Genomic DNA, 16,817 nt, shown 5'->3' with positions numbered 1-16,817 from the left:
TATGGTTGCAAAGCTGAAGGCTATATGGAAATGACAGACCATAAAGGGCTAGGGTAACAGAGCTAGGGTACAGATATTTTGATCAGGATTAAGGATGGGAAACAGGATTAAGGGTGGGAAACAGCTGGACAAGAGAGGACTGGGCAAGGTAGGCATTTGGGCTTAATGGTTATAGCCTCAGGCCAAGGCCAGGTCCAGTGGGAAGATTCAAGGAGAGTTCAAGGGTTTAAGGGGTTTCCAGAGACTGTGCCCTCATCAATGAGACAGCAGTTCGGTTTTTTTTTTTTGGTAGGGCAATTGGGGTTAAGTGACTTGCCCAAGGTCACACAGCTAGTACTTGTCAAGTGTCTGAGGTTGAATTTGAACTCAGGTCCTCCTGACTTCATGGCAGATGCTTTACTCACTGTACCACCTAGCTGCCCCATCAGACACCATTTCATTCATATTTCATTGAAAGCTATACCATTCTGGTGGCCTTGTCAAATCGCTCACTAATTTTCCAGATTGTGTTAAAAAAAATTCAGAGCTCAGTCTTCTGTAAACTTTAGGTGCTTAATGGATGTGTGGTATCGAAGGGCTTACAAAATTTGGTCCCAGCCTACACCAATCCTAACTGTCTTGAAAATTTCCAGGGTTACAGCCTCACGCCAGGTTCAGCCACTGGAGTTGTACCCTCACGTACCGCCCACCTCGCCGCCTGGGGGAGTTTAGGCAGCGCCACGTGCTTCCCAGCTTTGCGCTCCGCGCACGCGCGCCCGCTGGTCCGGCCTTTTGGAGGGAGCACAGCCCCGCCCCTTCCGAGGGCCCCAGTGCATGCTGGGAAGAGGGTGGCCGCGACCCGCCCGCCTATGTCACTGCCGGTTGGGGCGCCATCTTGCTCTTGCTTGCGTCTGTGGTGGGGTTGGATGGGACTGTGGCGGCGGCGGCGGCGGTGGCGGTAAGGGGGCGGCGCGCTGGTGCCCGGGCCTGGCGAGCCCCTCCTCCCCGCGGGCTCCGCGGCGTGTTGGGCGCCGGACGCTGGGCGGCGGGGGCGCCGGGCTGGGGGGATGTCCGCCTTCTCGGAGGCGGCGCTGGAGAAGAAGCTGTCGGAGCTGAGCAACTCGCAGCAGAGCGTGCAGACGTTGTCGCTGTGGCTGATCCACCACCGCAAGCACTCGCGGCCCATCGTCACCGTTTGGGAGAGGGAGCTGCGCAAGGGTGAGTGAGGTCCAGCCGCCGGCCGGCCGCGACCAGGCCTTCTCCTCCTCCTCCCCCTTGCTTCGTTCCTTCTCTCTCCTCCTTCCTCTCCTTTTCCTCACTCCTCCTCTCCTCACTCCATCTCCTCCTCCTTTTCCTCTTCCTCCTCCCCTTTTTTCCTCCTTCTCCTCTCCCTTCCCTCTTTCCTTCTCTCTCTTCCTCCTTCCTCTAGCCTTTTCCCTCATCTTCCTCCCCATTTTCTTCATCCTTCCCCTCCTCCCTCTTCCCTTCTCTTCCTTTCTTTTTCCTCCTCCTCTTTATTCTTTTCCTCCTTCGCCTCCCCCCCCCCCCCTTCACCTTCGGCTGCTGTTGCCGCCGCCACCTCCTCCTTTCATCTTCCCTCCCTTCCCTGGCTCCTCCCGGGGTTCCTCGGGGTCCCCCAGAGAACTTGGAAAGTGTCCCCCTGACGCCTTCTGCCCGAGGATCCGGGAGCAGCGAAACCCCGAGGCCCTGAGGACCCGGTGTGGAGGAGCTGCCCATTGCACCGTCTTGCTCAGGCCCTTGTAAAATTGGGGCCGGTCGGATTAAATACTCGTGTGAGAAGCATCCCCAGCGTGCGGTTCTGGAAGCCGCATCCCGCCATGGGCGCTAGGACTTAGGCTGGATGAGGTCTGTTTTCCCGCAGCCCTCCTTCAGGGGAGAGGTCAAGCGAAGCTGGACTATAAGGTCTAAAAGGGAGAGAAGGTAGGGGGGCCAGTGCTGGAGTGGAGAAGGCTTGCGGTGCTCAGTTGTTTACATTGTATTTCCAGTTCTTTTAACATCACACTCAGCCTCATCTAGAGCTGGACAGGTATTTAGTCCAGCTCTCCTGTTTTACAAAACTGGTCCTAAAACGCTTTAGGTAAAGCAGCGGGGGTTTCTGTGGTCAGCACAAGGGTCAAAAGCTATGTTAGCTTTACAGAACGAAACTACCTCAATAGAATTAGTTGTGTATTCATTAAAGTATTCAAAGTTATCCCAGTATGATATTATTTTGGACCCTTATTCTTTATAGCTTTTTGTGTAGAGGAGTATGTTATGTCCTAAGGTTAAATTGGTTTCAGTAATTGTTTATTTCTGATAGACATTGACCAAAATGATGGCTACTTATTTCTTAACTCTAGAGTTTTAAGGGAACTTAGAGTCCGTTTGGTCCTGCCCCTCTCATTTTACAGATGAGGAAACTGAGGCCATATAGATTAATTTTCCACTTCACTTTAATAAATATTAAATACCTACTATGTGTCATGCAATGTATCAAGCAGTGGGGATACACAAAGTCCCTGCCCTCAAGGAGCTTACAGTCTAATGAGGGAGACAACAAGCAAACAAATATATACAAAGCAAAAATTAAGTGACTCCTCTAATGTCACACAATTAACAAGTTCCAGTCAGGACTTGGCCCTATCCTTTTCTGGTTTCCAAACCCCATGCGTGCTCTTTTCCACTGTACTATGCTGTCTTTAAGGTTAGAAGAAGCATCCTTTTAAAATTTGTTTTAAAAATTTGTTAAACTTTTAATAAAACTGATGAATTGAAATGAATGTTCATTTACTTACATGGAAGTTACATGATTTTATTATAATTATTACTTGACCTAAGATGGTCACAATGTACTAGGTGCCATGTGTGAGCTAAATAAGCTGTTTTGTTTCAAAACATTGTGCATTTTTCTTCTGTATTTGTTTCATACTTGGTTTTGATTGAAAAATAGGTGCATACACACACACACACACACACACACACGTCTGTTCCATACATTTGCATCCCTGGCTTTACCTATTTCACTGTGGATAATTTTGTTTTTGTATACTTTGGTTTATATTTTGTCTGGTGAGAATACATTTTTTTCATGCTTATGACTTGTAACCCTCAAAAGTTGCTTACGTTTATGCATAAAATATTCCAGGACTGTGGTTTTGCCTCAGAGATGTGTTTATTAATGAAATTAGACTAATTTTGAGACAGTGGAAATACAACACAGAATGCCAATATTTGCTTAGACCATATGCTAGAGAAATATGCTTGTCTGTGTAACTTTTCTTAATCGCTTTGGAATTTTCAGGTAAATGAGGGTTTGTTACTTGTTAGCTTCTTTTTCCCCCAGCAGAAACATATGTTACGTAATAGCAATACTAATAGGACCAGACTTAGGAAACAATCTAATGATAGTCAGACAAGTAGGTGTATTACAAAGGATAGAGTGCTGGATCTGAAGTTAGCAAGACCCAAGTTCAAATGTGGCCACAGACTACATTTTAATAGCTGTGTGACCCAGGGCAAATCTCCCTGGTATTCCTCAGTTTCCTCATCTGTTAGATGGAGATAATATAGCACCTACCTTCAGGGTTGTTGAGAGGTTCCAGTGAGATAGTATTTGTAAAATGCTTTGCAAAACTTAAAGTGGTGTATAAAATGCTAGCTTTTATTGATGATGATGTTCTGTTTGACATTTATAAAATTCTGTACATATTTCTCATTTGAACCTTAACAGCCCTCTAGGTTTCCTCAACAGATGAGGAAATAGAGGGAGACAGGGGTTAAGTAACTTGCCTACCTCGTGTCAGAGATGGCACTTAAAGTGAGGTTTTCCTGATCCAGCGCTCTTGTCTACTATACCATGCCGTCTTAGAGATTGGAGCTGTATAACTTGGTGAATTGGAGGAGGTCAGGAGGTTTGGCTTCCTCAGAGTTTGCTGTGTTCCCATATTGCCATACAGGTATTTTTTGTGTTTGTCCCTTCATTTTCAAAGAGGGGAAATGATGACATGACTTGCAACTGACTTTGATTTGAGTGAGGGAGGGCTGTGCGAGGTCACCAGCCTCACTTTCACCTCCTGAGCCACTTGGATCCAGTGACCATCAGGATGAATGGAGATGACCCAGGATGCAGTGGGAGACCCTAGCCCTTTTAGGCTAAGACCTCTTCATCTACTCACTTGAGTGAGGCCCATTCAGTGAATAGGCCTCTTTAAGAAGTGAGTCTAGGGATGGACCCGCAACCCTGAGGGTCTTCCCCCCCAGATAGGTAGTAGGCATTCAGTAAATGGACACTGAAAATGATCTTATTTGACCTTGTGTTACTGGGACCTGAAAGCACTAGTTTCACCATTTGTATTGGTAACTTGAATAATAGGATTACTTTTTTATTTGTTTTAGTCTGGTCTGTTAGTTACTGTAAAGCTATGACCTTAGTGAAATACAATTAAATTTCAATTATCTTTGTGTAGATTTTCCATATTAGAGGCAGATTATGCAACCAGAAACACTTTTGCCCCTATAATGGGGGAGTTTCTTGTTACCCACCTAAATTGGGACTCCTTTGGGTCCCTTGAGTTCCAATTTATTAGCAGTATGATCTCATAACCTGATGTAACAGCCTCAGTTTGCCATTTGTTAGATTAACATAATGGTTCCTGTTAATAAAGGGAAAAGACAATTTTAGTAACCTTTGCTTCTTTCCTCCTTTTAGAGCAGATTATCTCAAATTTAAAGGAAGATGCCTTCTGGGGGTTTGCAGCTCTTCTTGGTGTTTTGTCATCACATAGTTTACCTAGAGTACAGATAACAACTAAAATGGAAGCTGGAATTTCCTGAGAAATAAAGGTGGAAGTGTTTATTGGAGTTTCTGGGCAGACTGTGACTGTAGGGGATGGTAATTCATTTACATATTGCTTTAAGATTTTACAAGATGCATTCAAAATTACAAAATGGACTCATTTTGAATTGCATGACTAATTTACTGTATAATTTGTACACCTTCTTGGATTCTTCTGCTTGGTTCAATAAGCACATTATTGGGTTTATCTTTGGCTACTTTATCATTTTCATTTGTGCTCTGGTTAGTTTTTCAGCCTTGAAGTCATTCAGTTCAACAGGTTTCCATACCACCATCCCAGTGGAGAGCTCTCTGTTCCTCCAACCCCTGTTGAGTTTAATTGGCCCTCAAGTATTCCAACTAATGAACTTGGAATTGGATTTACTCTAAGAGAAAAAACTTTACCTAGGATGACCACTGCAGTAAGAATAATAAATTTTTTCATTTGAATCAAGTTACAGGGAAACTGGTGGCTTCTTGAGCAAAAGAGAAGATAAATTGGTATTGGTTTTTGTAGAGGAGAAAACCTTTTTATACAGCTTCTCTAATAGTGTAATATATGTGATATTTTAACTGAAACCTTGTCTTTAAGAGACAGTCATATCTACTGCTGCAGCTTTCTACCTGTACTTTCATCAACTGAAGATGGCAGTGAACTCCTTTCTGCATAACATTTAATATGTTGTTTCCTTGGAAATTGGGAAGGTTTCTTGAAATTCAAGTTTCACCACTTAAATTTTGTATGTTTTTGATTCGTTCTACCTCGTTATATCAATAGGCCTGTGATCTATGTGATGTGAATATTCATTCTGTGGGTATGGATCACAGTCTGTCTATACTTTATCTTTTGCAATTATTTCCCATATTCTTTCATAGGTTTTCAACAATGGATTCATCTGTTGTAGGCCTTCTAAAGATGATTTCCAGTATTTCAGCATTTAGTGATAGAAATAACTATTACCATTGTTTGGTGCTCTGAAGGAATGTCATTTTTGACATTAATGTAAAAGTTTATCTTCAGCCTTAACTTGGGAGTCACACTTATAAAAATATCTTGAGAGTTTTCACTAAAACCTTAAAACCAACTACTTTCGAAGTTTGTAATATTTTTCTTACATGTAAGTTTACAAAACTGCCTTATTCAGTTCAACAAACATTAAATATCTGCTTTGTATGAGGCACTGTTTTATGAAGTGAAGAAAAAAACTTTCCTATTCTGAAGGAATTCATATTTCCTCTGGGGGATTTGATATGTACACAGTTAAGTATAACAAAAAGTAGGAGGTAAAGAGGGAAAAGGAGAGGTCAGCATACTCTTGGAATGTTTGAGGAGGCTAGTGGAATAGCTGTGAAAGGACTTGTGGAAGTTAGATATATTTTATTTTAAGTGTTATTTGGTGAGGTTGACTATAGCAGGGAAGGCTGCAATGTAGATTCCTGTGTGGAAATTAGATGAGACAGGGCACTGGATACTGTAACAGCAATGTCTACTTCAGACATCCAAAGAAGCAGAAGTTGGGGCCATAACCATAACCTGTCTTAAGAAAAAATAATAGTAATTAACAAAAGCCTATTTTTTTCTCCTGCCTTACCCACATTGTGAGGGAGAACAACCAAAATGAAACAGATTTGTGTAATCAAGTTTCTTGCATTGGCCATTTCTAAAAATGTTGGCCATTTCTGCATCTTCTGTGATACTCTTTTAGGAGGTGGGGTAGTATGCTTCAGTCATCAGTTGTCTGCAATTCTGGTTGTTTATTGCATTGATCAGAATTGATCAGCTTGTCATTACTGATCTTTTTCATTGTAATAGATAAACAAAAGCATATTGCAAGATATTATACCAGTATATGGCTTGGTTAAAATGTACAAGATATGTCTTAAAGATTCTAAAAAATGACATCATTGTAGAGCAGTATGTTAGGTAGAGGGTATACAAAGTTTAGCTAAGGTGGGGAGGTCTCTACCCTCGTGGAACTTTTATTGAAAGATAAGATCTATCCACAAAAAAACTATAACATATAGTAATTTAGTAATATGTGTTAAGTACATCAGGAAGGTAGAAAACAGACTGTTGTGTGGAGGTGGAATGGAAGTAACATTTGCATTGGGAATTTTAAGGTTGGGAAAGATATTCAGCAGGCAAAGTGGGAAAAAAAGAGCATGCCAGGCATAGAAGTTATTGTGTGCAAAGGCATGAATGGAGTCAGGGAAATCCATCCTCCATTTAGTTGTCAGATCGAATTTCCTAAAGTAGAGCTGACCTTGTTACTTAACCTCAATCTATTCAATAAACTCCAGTGACTCCTTTATTACCCCCAGGACCAAATATAAATCCTTTTTGGCTTTTAAATCACTTCATACCTTTCCAGTCTTCTTATACCTTCCTCTCCATATTCTATAATCCTGTGTCACTTGGTCTCTTTTATTCCTTGAAAAAGACACTTTGTCTTCTGACTTTATGCATTTTGAGTGGCTCTCCCCCATGCCTGGGATTTTCTTGATCCTCATGTCTGCTTCTTGACTCCCCTTCTAGTCTCAACTAAAATCATGCCTCTGCAAGAACCTTTCTTGGCTCCCAGTAATGATAGTGCTTTCTTCTTGAGGGTACTTCCTGTTTATCTCATATATCTATGTCTGTCAGTCTGTCTATCTACATATCTTGTTTGTACATAATTGTTTTCATGTTGACTCCTCCATCACCTCCTTGAGAGCAGCTGTTCTTTGTGTTACTTGTGACTGACACATAGTCACTTAATAAACCCTGGTTGATTTGACTTGGAATTGCATCTTCTTTATAGATTCAGTTTTTTAATGCTGTTTTGTGAAAACATGGATTTTAAAAATTATTTTTGTATGTGTCTATCCCACTGAAAAATCTTAATCCATAACAGCATCATTCATAACAGGGAAGCTGTGACTTTAAAAAGTGTTTTTTGAAATTACACACTATAGACTTTTAAATCTAATATTTTGGTATAGATGGTTATAGGTAGAACTGGTTTAACATGTTGAATGTGTGTCAACTAATTTTCTATAACTTTAGGAATCACGAATTACCGTTTTAAATATTTTTATGTCTTTTGTTTAATCAAGTTGGTCCCCTATTGAACTTTCTTATAACAAAGAAAAACTGTCTTTCTCATGCTATCTTAATGATCTTATTAATTTTAATTAAAAGTTGATGGCCAGAGTGTAATAGAAATCAGTTATCTTGCAGGTTGCTTCTTTTGTTAGATTACTCAAATTAGTTTCTTTGAAAGTTTGGAAAGTTGCTTTTTCCTTTCCTAACTCAAATACTCCAGTGGATTTTTATTGCATCAAAATAATACAATAAACTCCTCTGTTTGAAATTTAAAGCCCTTCACAGTCTTACTCCAGCTTGCTTTTCCAGCCTTATTATATATACATCATTCCCCTAGATGTACTCTACCTCCAGGCAAACTGGCCTACTTTGCTGTTTCTTGTTTGTGCCATTCTATGTTTCACTTTTATGCTTTTTCATCCAGCCCAATCTGTACTTGGAATGCATTCTACTCACATCTGCCTCTTAAAATCCCTAACTTTCTTCAGATCTCATCTCAAATACTGTTTCTGCTTGCTACATGATAGAGGAGATCTTTTGGAGATCACTCTAGCTCAGGGCTGACCAAAATGCAGCCTGCCATTTATGTGGCCCCACCTACAAGCATAGAAATTTACATAAATGCAGAGCTCTCACTAAAATGGCAAATCAAATTATATTGTCTGTTGTTTCAGTAAAAACCTAAGGTTTATCAGCCCTGCTCTAGCTGATAGTGTCTTCTCTCCCCACCCCCACTTCCATATTTAAAGAAATTACCTTGCATTTGCTTTAAATATATTTACTTTTTATGTATACATGATCTCAGTAGAATGAAAGTCCTTGAGGTCCGGGCTGGATCTTTATCTAGGTCACTCCCACCTACAGGACTGCCCTGGGCCCTGTTCTTTTCTCCATCTGTATGGTTTCCCTTGGTGACCTCATGAACTCTTATAGATAAAATTATTGTCTCTGTGATGGTGATTCTCAAATATACTTACTTCTCCTTGCTGACCTCCACTCTAGAATCTGTAGCTGCGTGTTGGACATTTTGAATTCAGTGTCATGATCTTAAACTCAACATGTCCAAAAACTAAACTTGCCCTTCCCCCAAATCTTCACGTTTTCCTAAACTTTCTATTACTGTTGAGGACCCTGCCATTCTCCCAGTATCTCAGGCTTATACTCTTAAGTGTTATCCTTGACTTTTGTGTCCCTCTCCCCCTCTCTATACATCTTTCTCCTCCTCTCCTTGAATCCTTCTTCCCCTTTCCCTGCATCCTTCTCCCCCTCTCCTTGTCCCCCCTTTACTTTTATCCCTCCCCTTCCTCTCCCTTCCTCACATCCAATCTATTGCTAATGCTTGTTGATTTTACTTTTTTTTTTTTTTTGACAGTTTTTATTTTTAGTTTACAGCACTTGGTTCTACATAATTTTGAGTTCCAGGTTTTCTTCCCTGCCCCCCCCCCCCCCAATCCCTCCCCAAGATGGCATGGAATCCAACATATCTTCTATGTATTGATTTTACCTTTGTAACATCTCTCCATTGTGTGGCTTTGTCTCCTAGCACTGCCACTGCTGGTGCAGGCCTTCATTACCTCGTGGTAAATTATTGTAACAGCCTACTGGTTAGTCAGCCTGCTACAAGACTCCTTAATTCAGTTGGTCCTCCACTCACCTGTCAGAGTGACCTTCCTGACCATGTCATTCCCCTGCTGGATAATGCTATGTAGCTATTATTAATAAACTCTAGTGGCTCTATCACCCCTAGGATCAAATATAAAATCCTGTGTTTCATGTTCAAAGGGGAGAGTCTTCATAACCTGGCATACTTTTCCTTTCATGTTACCTTATACCCACCTTAATGTACTTTGATCCAGTGACACTGGCCTCCTTGCTTTTCTTCAGGCAAGACAATCCATGTCGTGACTTCAGGAACTTTTGCTAGCTTTTCCTGTACGTGGGATACTCTCCTTTTTCATCTCTGTCTCCTGTCTTCCATGACTTCCTTCAAGTCTCAGCTTAAATTACCATCTACAGGAAGCCTTTCCTAATCCCTCCTAATTTTAGTGCCACAGTCTATTGATTTTTTTCCCCCAATTTATCTTGTATATAATCTGTCTGCGTATAGTTACTTGCATGTTGTGGGCTCCTTGAGAACAGATGCTTTTTACCTATTTTTTTACCTTTTTTGTGTGTGCTCGTGCTTAGCACAGTGCCTGACACATATAATAATATTTTATTATCTGACCATCTCTTCAAACTGTCACGCTATAGATCTCTTTTCCATTTTATAGCCGAATTCCTAGGAAAACCTTTCTTTAAAAAAAAAAGAAAAAACCATCTATGCTGATTGCCTTCATTTCCCTCCCTTCTTACTTTTCAAGCCCCTTGGTGTCTGCACTCTGACCTCGTAATTTAGCTAAAACTGCTCTCTCCAAAGTTACAGTGATCTTTTAACTGTCAGATCCATTGGGTTTTTTGATCTGTGCAGCATTTGACACTTGACTGCCCTCTCTACTCCTAGATACTCTCACTTCTATGACTCCTAACTGTGGTTGTACACCAAGGGTCTGTTATAGCTACTCTTCTCTCTATGTGATTTCATTGGCTCCTATGGGTTCAGTTAACAAACTGAAAGGGACCTTATACGTTATCTAGTTTATCTTTATCTTTTTTAATAGATAGGAAAACAAATTTAGGGAAGTTATGACTTGTACAAGGTCACACAGATTCATTGAAACAGGCCCGGGATTAGACCTTGGGCAACAATAAAGTCAGAAGCATTTATTAAGTGTTTACTGCGTCCAGCACTGTGTTAAGCACTGGGGCTACAAATACAAGCAAAAAAGAAAGACTGTCTTTCCCCTTAAAGAACTTTTATATCCTAAGGGTGTGTGTAACATAAACACACAAAAGGGAGCTGAAAAGCAGTGGGGGTTGGGGATAATTTGTAGTCTGGAAAATCTTGGTGGGATAATTGAAAATTGGCTGGCCTGGGCACTTCCTCCAGTCGGTTTAAAACCAATTTCCTAACTCAGTTCTTTTCACTAAGCCTTTATTTACAAAGTAATGTGTGTAGCCAATTGGCTCTCATTTAGGCTTTTGGCCAATTGCTTTGGTCATTCTGTTCAACAGATATTTTATTAAGGGCCTACTATGCATTGCTGACATAAAGCCCTAAACAAATACAATCCTTTCCCTCAAGAATTTTCATTTTGTTTGGAGGACACAACATGATAATACATACATATATATACTGTATATGATAATTTGTAGAGGGAAAGAACACCAGCACCTGAGGAGGTTTTAAAAGGGTACATCAGGGAGATGTGTCCTGTGAGCTAGTCTTGAATGAAGTTAAGTGTGTATTTAAGAGGTACATTTCAAGAATGAGGAATAGCCTGTGCAAAGGCACAGTTAGAAGATGAAATGTTCAGTTTGGGAGCAGAAAGCACACCAATGTGACTGAAATATAAGTGTATATGATGGGGTGGGTGGTGGTTGTCTAGAATTTTTTTCTTGAGCTCTTTTGTAATTGCTACAACTGAGAAAATAAAGAAAGCCCTACTTCTTACTGGGCAGCTAGGTGGTACAGTAGGTAAGAGTGCTGGGCCTGGAATTCCAGGAAGTCTTCTTGAGTTTAAATCTGGCCTCAGACCTCCACCAACTGTGTGCCAGTGACTTAACTGTGTTTGTCTCAGATTCCTCATCTGTAAAATGAGCTGGAGAAGGACATGGTAATCTACTCCAGTATCTTTGCAAAGAAAATCCCAAAGGGTCTGGAAGAGTCAGACACTACTGAAAAATGACTAAATAACAACTACTTTTCACTAAAAGTGTTTTTAAAATGTAGAGTTTCTAGGGGTGGGGAACTTACGACCTCAAGGCCGCATGTGGCCCTCTCAGTCCTTAAGTGTGACCCTTTGACTGAATCCAAACTTCACAGAACAAATCCCGTTAATAAAAGGATTTGTTCTGTAAAACATGAACTCACTCAAAAGACTGTGCCTAAGGACCTAAGAAGGCCACGTGTGGCCTTGAGGCCGCAGATTCCCCACTCCTGCTTAGATCTTTAAGTCTTCATTATATATAGGCATACTTCGGAGAAATTGCAGATTTGGTTCCAGACCACTGCAGTAAAGCAAATATTACAATAGTGAGCCACACAAATTTTTGTTTCCCAGTGCATATATGTTATGCTTATACTATGCTATACTATACTGTAGTCTATTAAGTGTGTCATAGTATCCTGTCTTAAAAAGTGTGCATGTTAGTTTAAAAATGCTTTATTTGCCAAAAAAAAGTGCTAATCATCTGAGCCTTCAATTAGTCCTCTTTTTGCTGGTCAAGGTCTTGCCTCAATGTTGATGGCTGCTGATTGATCCAGGTTGATGGTTGCTGAAGGTTGTGGCAATTTCTTAAAATAAGATAGCAATGAAGTTTGCCACATATATTGACTCTTCCTTTCACTTGAACACTTAGAGGCTATGGTAGGGTTATTAATTGGCCTAATTTCAATATTGTTATGTCTTGTGGAATAGGGAGGCCTGCAGAAAGGGAGAGAGACCAGGAAAGCAGGTTCAATGGAGCAGTCAGACACACTTATAAGGGCCCCAAAACAATTATACAATAGTAACATCAGAGATCACTTATCACAGATATAAGATAACATAACATATATATAATATATATATAATATATATATAAAAAGATAACTATAACAGATATAAGTAAGAGTTTGAAATATTGTGAGAATTAGCTAAAATGTGATACAGACATGCTGTGAGCACATGCTATTGGAAAAATGGTGCGCATAGACTTGCAGGGTTGCCACAAATCTTCAATTTGTAAAAATTTGTAATTCAATTTGTAAAAAATGCAATATCTTCAAAGCTCAATGAAATGAAACACTATAAAACTCCTGTATATATATATATGTGGAATATGTATACACATATTAATATATCTGACATATTTGTGCATACATACAAAATTTTTTAAATGTCTTTTCCTGAAAAAATGTTTAAATGATCCTCAGTAACTAAAATGAGTCTAAGCATATCTGTAAAAACTCTGTTTCATCAACATGAATTACCAACTGTGTTGCTGAAATTAAGAGTGTTCCTCAGACTCAGTTGTGAGGGTTAAAAGTTTTTTTGTTTGACTTGGAACACATTTTGCTACTTATATTTGACTCTAGGGTCTGTCCTTCTGGGAAATCAGAGTACTTGAATAACGAACCCACATTATAAAAGTATGACTTTTAAAACAAAAGTTCTCCAACCGACTTCCCTGTTTTTGATACTTTGCTGGAAGTGAACTGTATCATTCCTTAGATAGACTGAAGACAACTGGCCTTTCTGTTTGCTGAGTGATGCCTAAGTTAGAAGCAGGATCAGAGTAATTATTTTGTTTTTAAAAATGCCTTGTTACAGATCTTGCTAGGCTGCACTAAACAACAGTCTTACTCATTTCATTAAACAGAATAAATTTTTTAAAAGCCAGGAATTGTGAAACCAAGATTTTCATAGGAGGTACCCACAAAGTATACATTTCTGTCAACTATTATGTAGTTTTATATTTGCAAATTAAGCAGCATGTGTTTACTGATATAATAGGCAGAATGAGTTTGTGCTATCAGTGATCTAATATTGAAAACAAGAAAAACATATAATGTGTATATTCTTAAGTATAAATTTCACATTTGGACTGTTTGCTTTAAAATGATGTGCTCCTGCCCTACCTTTCCAGTCATTTTTCACCATATTACTTACTCTGTGTATACTTGATGATCCTGTGACACTGGCTTTCTTGCTGTTCCTCCAAAATGGTACTTCATGCATTTTCACTGGCTATTCCTTGTATCTAGAATTCTCTCTGTCTTCAAGTCTCAGCTAAAATACTGCCTGCTACAGGAAGCCCTGCAACCCCCTTGATACCAGTGCCTTTCCCCTGAGATTATCTCCAATTTATCCTGTATGTCTTTTTTTAAATAGTTGTTCTAATGTTGTCTCCTCCATTAGATTATGAGGTTCTTGAGGGACTGTTTTTGCCTTTCTTTGTATCACTTGTGCTTAACACAATGACTGACATGTAGTCGACACTTGGAATGAAGAAAAGTGGTATAGTCAGCCTACAACTTACAAACAGAATGTGTTAGAAAAGTTTATAAACAGTTACTGATATCTTGTTGATATATATATATGTATGTGTATGTGAAAGCATATTTAAAATCACATTTTTAGTAAAACTTAAAATATTAACAAATATTTTCCTCCAAAGCCCTTTTTCAGACTTACAGGGAAAAGGCACTTTGGAAAGGTGGATGAATGATAGGTTAGAGATAAAAAGACTTTTCTTAGGGAATTGGGTTAAAGATGATCTTTAACCTTTTAATAAAGATTAACTCATCTTCTTAACTTCACTGCTTCCCTTGTCTTGAAAACAGTTAACTTTAGAACTTATCCAAGGGATAATATGCCCTCTATTTTGTTGAAAAGGAGGCACCCTTACAGCCTTATATCTATCTACAAAAGACTCTCCATGTTGATCTTCTTTGATCCCTCAACAGTAATGGTCTAGGAGGGAATGAATTGGGACTTGCTTACAGTTTTGGAATGTTAACTCAAGATTGTATTTTTACATACTGCAATTTTCTTCAGTGATTCCTATAAATATTACCTGAAATCATCTTGGGGCAGAGAGTCCTGTAGGAGTGCATGAGAGACTGTGCTAGTTTGAGCATCTCTCTCCAAGATAGAAATCCTTGGATCCTATATTAATGTTAAATCAAATAAAGTTGTTTCTGACAAACTTGACCTTAAGATGCAACACAATAGTAGTGCTTTTGTTCAAATAGATTTCCAAGTCAGTCCATAAATGCCTGCTTAATCCATAATATAATTTAATTATTGTATTAATTGAACTGATTTCTGTGGTCCCTTTCATCTCTACAGGCATAATGACAGCATTTTTAACAATGTTATGCTTTGATTTGTGGTAACAAAAGACCAGGATAATTTTGTGTGTAGTAATTGGGAAATTTATATAAATTTAATGGAACTCTTTCCGGGATATGACCTCTAAGGTCTGTTCCAGTCCTCAATTTATGATCTTGTAAGTGATGAGTATAAACAGTTCAAAGAAACATGGGAAGACTTATGAAGTGATGGAGAGTGAAAGAAACATAGCTAAAAGAGCAATATAGCAGTATAAAGGAGAAAAACATTAAGAGGCCACAGTAGTTGGGTTGATGGTGGTACTCTACCTTCAAGTTTAAGTATATGCATCCGTCCTTTCTGTCAGAAATGGGTAAACTTCAAAAGGGCAAGTGGAATTTTCTGCTAGTCTCAATAATATTTTGCTGTCTAGGGGACCAAATCATCGTTTTATAATATTTTTGTAGGAACACATGAATGGGAACACTGCCTCCTAACCCCCACCTGTCAGACATGTAATGAACAAAGAATACTACTTATTAACACTGTGTTTCAGACCATAAATTGAGCACTTACTGAGGCATGTAAATATATTGGTTCTGGCTCTACTTAAATAATGGAAATTTTATTTCCTTCTGTTTACCTGTGTTAGATACAAGTTCAGTAAGATGATACAGTATTGTCACTTCATATTTTTATTGTGTTTTGCATTTGAATGATTAAAGTGATAAATCCCTAAGTTAGTAACTGAGAAAACTTAAGTACTCTTGACATTAAACTTGATAATTGTCTATATAATATTATTCCTGATCTTTTATTTTTAACATTCTATGTTTAATTTTCTCCTCTTTCCAGGAAGAAGACATTTCCTCAGCTTTTTTACATCACAAATAACTTCTACAGCAACAGCAAGTGACAGCATTAGCTTGGGAGGGGAGAAAATGTTCAAACTTTCCAGTAGCAAGCTAATTTGGCTGTGAGGGTGGAAACTAATTTAGCAGGGAAAAGCAAGCCAAACTTTCAACAAGAACGTATGAAAAAACAGTGTGTTTTGATTTTTCAGCCCAATTTTAGGGCAGAAGCTACCCACAAATTAATGCATAGGGTTTTGAAGCACAGAAGCAGAAAAAAAAAAATTGGGGACAAATTAGAGGGGTCCTTTAACTGTCAGCAGAAGTGAGTATGTTTTCCCCTCTAACTCTATGTTGGAGGAGTACTGTGCTTTTTCTCTAGGTGTCCTTTGTGTGTAGTCAAGTGTTCAATTTTAGTTTCTCTCTTCCTGTAGCATCAATCTGCAGGCTAATTTGCCACTATTGCAGGAAGCAGCATCTATGCCATAGAAGGCATTTATGCCTGAAGGTATAGATTAGATAAAGATTGTAAAAACTATCAAAGTAATGAATTGAAAGTAGGATTTAATTATTTTATTTCATTTTTATCATGCATCCCATTTGGATGCATTGGAACATTATTTCTTATTTTTAGTTGCGAAATGGTTATATGAACTTGGAAACTAGAGACCACCCAGCAGATGTTGTTTAATCATCATATGTAGTGGTCATTTTTCCTATCCACATTATTTAACTGTATTTGGTAAAATTTAAACTAACTGGTCTATAATTATGATATTCCTTACCCTTTCTTGACAACAACTTGCAGTGTTTTTTGGTGGAAAACAACCTAAACCTCTTTACAGTAAACCTTCTCCACAGTAAAATTACCTAATTTCAAATAGCTGTAGCATCATTTCCCATCACTAGAATTAAAATCTGTATTTTCAGATTTACATTTAACCAGACAGTTTGACTTTACTCTTAATTCCTGAATCTTTAAGCCTTCTTGGCATCTGTATTCATTTAAGCCTCAAATACGGAGGAACACTTACGGTCATTGTAATTTTTAACGTGATATATTTGGAATTTGCGGCCCTTAAATGAGTAGAAAGAAATAATGACCTGCCATTCCCTAGGGTTTAGAGGGGAAAAGATTGTACCATGTAGAT

General features: G+C 39.0%; 1 protein-coding gene across 3 annotated transcripts in view; it reads left to right on the top strand.

Annotated features, from left to right (window-relative positions):
- Positions 1–927: 927 nt before the first annotated feature.
- Positions 928–16,817, top strand: part of RPRD1A (regulation of nuclear pre-mRNA domain containing 1A) — a 103,637-nt gene continuing 87,747 nt past the window's right edge. For all 3 annotated transcript variants that reach the window (XM_036755169.1, XM_036755187.1, XM_036755179.1), the window contains exon 1: positions 928–1,197. In XM_036755169.1, the coding sequence (XP_036611064.1) occupies positions 1,047–1,197 (151 nt within the window). In that variant the 5' untranslated portion in view covers positions 928–1,046. The remainder of the gene's footprint in view (positions 1,198–16,817) is intronic.

The sequence above is a fragment of the Trichosurus vulpecula genome, chromosome 1 (assembly GCF_011100635.1).
Source record: "Trichosurus vulpecula isolate mTriVul1 chromosome 1, mTriVul1.pri, whole genome shotgun sequence".
NCBI lineage: Eukaryota > Metazoa > Chordata > Mammalia > Diprotodontia > Phalangeridae > Trichosurus > Trichosurus vulpecula.
The sequence above is the reverse complement of the archived record's forward strand: the minus strand, read 5'-3'. Positions and strand labels throughout refer to the sequence as shown.